The sequence below is a fragment of the Chiloscyllium punctatum genome, chromosome 52 (genome assembly GCF_047496795.1).
Source record: "Chiloscyllium punctatum isolate Juve2018m chromosome 52, sChiPun1.3, whole genome shotgun sequence".
Classification (NCBI taxonomy): Eukaryota; Metazoa; Chordata; class Chondrichthyes; order Orectolobiformes; family Hemiscylliidae; genus Chiloscyllium; species Chiloscyllium punctatum.
This window is the reverse complement of record NC_092790.1, coordinates 15623421-15629094: the sequence shown is the minus strand read 5'-3', so window position 1 is coordinate 15629094 and position 5674 is coordinate 15623421. Positions and strand designations below refer to the sequence as shown.

At 48.1% G+C, this 5674-nt stretch overlaps 2 protein-coding genes across 2 annotated transcripts; both read left to right on the top strand.

The window, feature by feature from the left end:
• Window positions 1-221: 221 nt before the first annotated feature.
• LOC140470975 (histone H1-like) lies at window positions 222-997 on the top strand. The gene has a single exon (XM_072566891.1). The coding sequence runs from the start codon at window positions 222-224 to the stop codon at window positions 915-917; it is 696 nt and encodes a 231-aa protein (XP_072422992.1). The 3' UTR covers window positions 918-997.
• A 908-nt stretch (window positions 998-1905) lies between these two features.
• On the top strand, window positions 1906-2413 carry LOC140470905 (histone H3). Its single transcript, XM_072566847.1, has one exon. It carries the CDS (start codon window positions 1975-1977, stop codon window positions 2383-2385), a length of 411 nt encoding a protein of 136 aa, XP_072422948.1. The 5' UTR covers window positions 1906-1974; the 3' UTR covers window positions 2386-2413.
• The last annotated feature ends 3261 nt before the right edge of the window (window positions 2414-5674 follow it).

The following is a 5674-nucleotide window of genomic DNA, read 5'->3' as shown; positions in this document are numbered from 1 at the left end:
GCGATCGAGCCTGGCTCTCTGGAGATGCGGAATTTCAGAGGAATCGAAGAGTTTAGTCCGTTAGAGAAACACAGAGAGGCAGCAGGAACAGGGAGCTGACGGCAGGTTGTCCCTGCGCCGTCCGCTCGCTGCCTTCAAGTTGCTCAGTGCCGCCGCCAGCAGCTTCATTGCTGACCCAGTTCAGACTGACCCAGAGAGAGATTCAGCGCGGAGTTCTCAACATGACCGACAGTGCAGCCGCCGAAACGGCTCCTCCAGCCTCCGCTCCCACCAAAGCCAAGGCTCCCAAGAAGAAGGCGGCGGCTCCCAGGAAAAAAACACCCGGTCCCGGGTTGGGAGAGCTGATTCTGAAGGTTGTCGGGGATATCAAGGATCGCAAAGGGGCGTCTCTATCCGCTATAAAGAAGGCGCTGGAGAGAAGCGGGATTGATGTGGGAAAGCGAAATGCACAGATCAAGATGAGTATCAGGAGGTGCCTGGCGAACGGCTCCCTTGTTCTGGTCAAGGGCCAGGGCGTCTCCGGCTCCTTCAAACTCCCAAAGAATCCAGTCAAGGCAAAAGCGGGAAAGAAGGCGGGAACATCAGCGGCCGCCAAGAAACCGGCCGTGAAGAAATCACTGGTCAAGAAGGTGACAGGAAAGAAATCCCAGGCCAAGAAAGCGACAGTCAAGAAATCACCATCCAAGAAAGCGACAGGCAAGAAATCGATAGCCAAGAAATCCCCAGCCAAGAAAGCGAGCGGCAAGAAGACGGCACCGCCAAAGAAAGCGGTGAGCAAAGCAGCGCCAAAGAAACGGACTCTCGAGAAGAAGGTGAAAAAGACCAAGGGCCCTAAAGCCCCCAAACCTCTCAGCAAATCGGCTAAAGGCAAGGCCAAGCCCAAAGCGAAAGTGACCAAGACAGCAGCAAAGAAATGAACCAGTCAGTGTAATATATAACCATCTGAACCCAAAGGCTCTTATCAGAGCCACCCACATCTCTCAGGAAAGAGCTGAGCCCGGATCCCCAGTTCCCCGTCCCCTACCTTAGATATGAATTAATCTGAATCACTCAAATATACACTCATGCCATGGTTTACGAAAGTGGAGATCTGTGAATGAGGAAGGTATCACATTGGGAAGGTTTCTTGATCTCCACTTGGTTATTTCACTTCGCGACTGAAAACTCTACCGAGTCACGAATGTGACATATTGTAGTATTTGTATTTCACTGACCCGTTCAGGAAAGTTACTTTGTTCAGTTTTGATTCTGGGACGCTGCGCATGTTTTCATGGCACGTTCCTTCCATCTGCCTGTTACAGACAGTTCAGGCAGCAATTCCACATTGTCTTCGGGCTAATTACAATCTGGGGTAGTAAAAAAAATAAAGTGAGATTAGAACAATACAGCACAGAACAGGCCCTTCGGCCCACGATGTTGTGCCGAACTTCTATCCTAGATTAAGCACCCAAAATTCTGTCCTTTAATCGGTGTACACTATATTAGCTTTTAAGCTGTTTTAATTGGCGGGGTTGTTTAGATTAAAGGCCGGTACAAGTTCGGTTGTTCAGTTTGTCTGGGCTGTTTTAAACCCAGCCTATCCTCCTGCCTGTGACAGACAGATCAGACAATGATCCCGCCTCTGTCCGAGATGACAGTTAACTAGGTTTTAAAGAATTACTATAAAATATTAAATTTTATCTTAGACGGATGGTGTTTTGCGTTTGAATGTTTAATTTAAATTCAGTGTTTGTGAAATTCGGCGGGCATTTTCAAACTGACCAACTGTCATTTCACGTTATCCAATCAGACTCCAACAATTCTTTTCCTGCCTTTCCTGTCCCTTCCGAAGCTGTTTCTCTGTGGGTTGAGGGACAGGGCTGTATCCAATCCCAGCTCTAGGGCGGGCTCTCCGTTCCCTTAAACAGGCAGCACCGCAGCAGCCTCAGCATTGACAGCAGCAGCCTGTGTGTGTGTTACAGAGAGTTGGAGAGAATGGCCCGAACCAAGCAGACAGCGCGCAAATCCACCGGAGGGAAAGCTCCCCGCAAGCAGCTGGCGACCAAAGCGGCCCGCAAGAGCGCTCCGGCCACGGGCGGAGTGAAGAAGCCTCATCGCTACAGGCCCGGCACGGTGGCTCTGCGGGAGATCCGCCGCTACCAGAAATCCACCGAGCTGCTGATCCGCAAACTGCCCTTCCAGCGGCTGGTGCGAGAGATCGCTCAGGACTTCAAGACCGACCTGCGCTTCCAGAGCTCGGCGGTGATGGCCCTGCAGGAGGCCAGCGAGGCTTACCTGGTGGGACTGTTTGAGGACACCAACCTGTGCGCCATCCACGCCAAGCGGGTCACCATCATGCCCAAAGACATCCAGCTGGCCCGCCGGATCCGCGGGGAGCGCGCCTAAACGGAGCCTGGCCGGCCCTGCACATTCACCCCGAAAGAGAGAGAGAAACACAACGGCTCTTTTCAGAGCCACTAAACCATCCAGAGAGAGTTGGAAACCTGATAGTATGACATTGATTTGTTCTCTCTGCATTAAGTCAATTCTGTTGTTATTACATATACTTTGAATATAGCCGAGCCCGGGGGGAGTTAGTCGGAAGACACGCGGCTTTCAGCGAGTGATTCCCACGTTGCCATGAATGTTATGTAATTTTTACAGAATATATTCGGTACGGGAGTGTTCGTTCCAAATGAAATTTCTCCCCTCACTGTCTCCCTTGGTGTTCCTACCCCCTGTAACTCTATGGTCATTGCTGAGAAAGCTGGCGGGAAAACATGGCGCCAAATCATCAACCGTTTTCTTTCAAATTTGAAAATCCCGCCACGATGTAGATCAGAGAAAGTACGAATGCGTTGTTTTCTGTAAAACGGCTGAGTCATGAATTTGTTTTTCGATTATAAAAGTCCAATTCACACAATCTTTCTTTAGGGTATTGAGTCTAGAACCTATTTAAAGGATTCGAGATTCTCTTCGAAGGGAAGGTTCAGACTCGATGGGCCGAATGCCCTCATTCAGCCCTGTCGGGATTTCATGAACGTTCTTCGCCATGAGCGCATTAATAACGAACACCGCTCTTAGATATTATTTTAAGATCGTGCTCCTTTTTTGCAAAAGCTCCCCATTAACTATTCCAGTCCGGCAACTGTTCTGGTTTTGGTTTGATCTCGTTCATTTTGAAAGTTTCTAGCTGACAGCAGAAAACCTCATTTCCATCATTCAATCATCATTATCACCCAACAGAACCCGCGCGGAGTTTTGGAAATTGAAGAATCAGTGTGTAATGTATCTACCCGTGGATCTGTTTCCCGGGGTTGACAATCAGGGCTCACATCCCAACCGGAGCATGTAACTCCTGGAATAAAACAGAATGGAATAGAATAGAACATAGAACAATACAGCACAGAACAGGCCCTTCGGCCCACGATGTTGTGCCGAACATTACCCTAGCTTAAGCACCTATCCATGTACCTATCCAATTGTCGCTTAAAGGTCACCAATGATTCTGACTCTGCCACTACCACAGGCAGCGCATTCCATGTCCCCACCATTCTCTGGGTAAAGAACCTACCCCTCTATACCTTCCACCCTTCACCTTAAATTTATGTCCCCTTATAACACTCTGTTGTACCCGGGGGAAACGTCTCTGACTGAAAATGTGTTGCTGGAAAAGCGCAGCAGGTCAGGCAGCATCCAAGGAACAGGAGAATCGACGTTTTGGAACGATTCCTGAAGAAGGGCTTATGCCCGAAACGTCGATCCTCCTGTTCCTTGGATGCTGCCTGACCTGCTGCGCTTTTCCAGCAACACATTTTCAGCTCTGATCTCCAGCATCTGCAGTCCTCACTTTCTCCTCAAACCTCTCTGACTGTCTACTCGAACTATTCCCCTGATCATCTTATATACCTCTATCAAGTCACCCCTCATCCTTTGCTGTTCCAATGAGAAAAGGACTTGCACTCTCAACCTATCCTCGTATGGCCTATTCTCTATTCCAGGCAACATCCTGGTAAATCTTCTCTGCACAAAGCTTCCACATCTTTCCTAAAATGAGGCGACCAGAACTGAAACACAGTAGTCCAAATGTGGCCTTACCAAGGTCCGAAACAGCTGCAACATCACCTCATGACTCTTGAATTCAATCCCTCTGCTAATGAACGCTAATACACCATAGGCCTTCATACAAGCTCTATCCACCTGAGTGGCAACTTTCATAGATCTATGAATATAGACCCCAAGGTCCCTCTGCTCCTCCACCTTACTAAGAAACCTACCATTAACCCTGTATTTCGCATTCTTATTTGTCCTTCCAAAATGGACAACCTCACTCTTGACAGGGTTGAACTCCATCTGCCACTCCTCAGCCCAGCTCTGCATCATATCTAAGCCCCTTTGCAGCCAACAACAGCCCTCCTCACTATCCACAACTCCACCTATATTCGTATCATCTGCAAATTTACTGACCCACCCTTCGATTCCCTCTTCCAAGTCATTAATAAAAATTACAAACAGCAGAGGACCCTGCAGAACTCCACTTGTAACTGGGTTCCAGGCTGAATATTTACCATCTACTACCACTCTCTGACTTCGACCGGTTAGCCAGTTCTCTATCCAACTGGCCAAACTTACCACTTTCCCATGCCTCCTGACTTTTCACATAAGCCTACCATGGGGAACCTTATCAAATGCCTTACTAAAATCCATGTACACTACATCCACTGCTCTTCCCTCATCCACATGCTTGGTCACCTCCTCAAGGAATTCAATAAGACTTGTAAGGCAAGACCTAACCCTCACAAATCCGTGCTGGCTGTCCCTAATCAAGCAGTGTCTTTCCAGATACTCATAAATCCTATCCCTCAGTACCCTTTCCATTACTTTGCCTACCACCGAAGTAAGACTAACTGGCCTGTAATTCCCGGGGTTATCCCTATTCCCTTTTTTGAACAGGGGCACAACATTCACCACTCTCCAGTCCCCTGGCACCACCCCCATTGACAGTGAAAACGAAAAGAACATTGCCAACGGTTCTGCAATTTCCTCTCTTGCTTCCCACATAATCCTAGGATATATCCCGTCTGGCCCGGGGGACTTGTCTATCCTCAAGTTTTTCAAAATGCCCAACATGTCTTCCTTCCTAACAAGTATTTCCTCGAGCTTACCAGTCCGTTTCATACTCTCCTCTTCAACAATACGGTCCCTCTCATTTGTAAATACTGAAGAAAAGTACTCATTCAAGACTTCTCCTATCTCTTCTGACTCAATACACAGTCTCCCACTTGATCCTTGGTCGGACCACCCTTGTTCCCATCATTCTAATGTTTCTCAGATACGCGTAAAAGGCCTTGGGGTTATCCTTAATCCAACCTGCCAAAGATTTTTCATGCCCTCTCTTAGCTCTCCTAATCCCTTTCTTCAGCTCCCTCCTGGCTATTCTGTATCCCTCCAACACTCTGTCTGAACCTTGTTTCCTCAACCTTATGTAAGCCTTCTTACAAGACATTCAACCTCCCTTGTCAACCAAGGTTCCCTCACACGACCATCTCTTTCCTGCTTGACAGGTACATACATATCAAGGATACGTCGTATCTGTTCCTTGAAAAAGTTTCACATTTCAACAACATCCTTCCCTGGCAGCCTATGCTCCCAATTTATGCTCCTCAGATCCTGTCTTGCAGCATCGTATTTACCC

Coding starts and splice junctions, on each gene's coding strand:
- LOC140470975 (XM_072566891.1), top strand. CDS start 222: ATGACCGACAGTGCAGCCGCCGAAACGGCTCCTCCAGCCTCCGCTCCC.
- LOC140470905 (XM_072566847.1), top strand. CDS start 1,975: ATGGCCCGAACCAAGCAGACAGCGCGCAAATCCACCGGAGGGAAAGCT.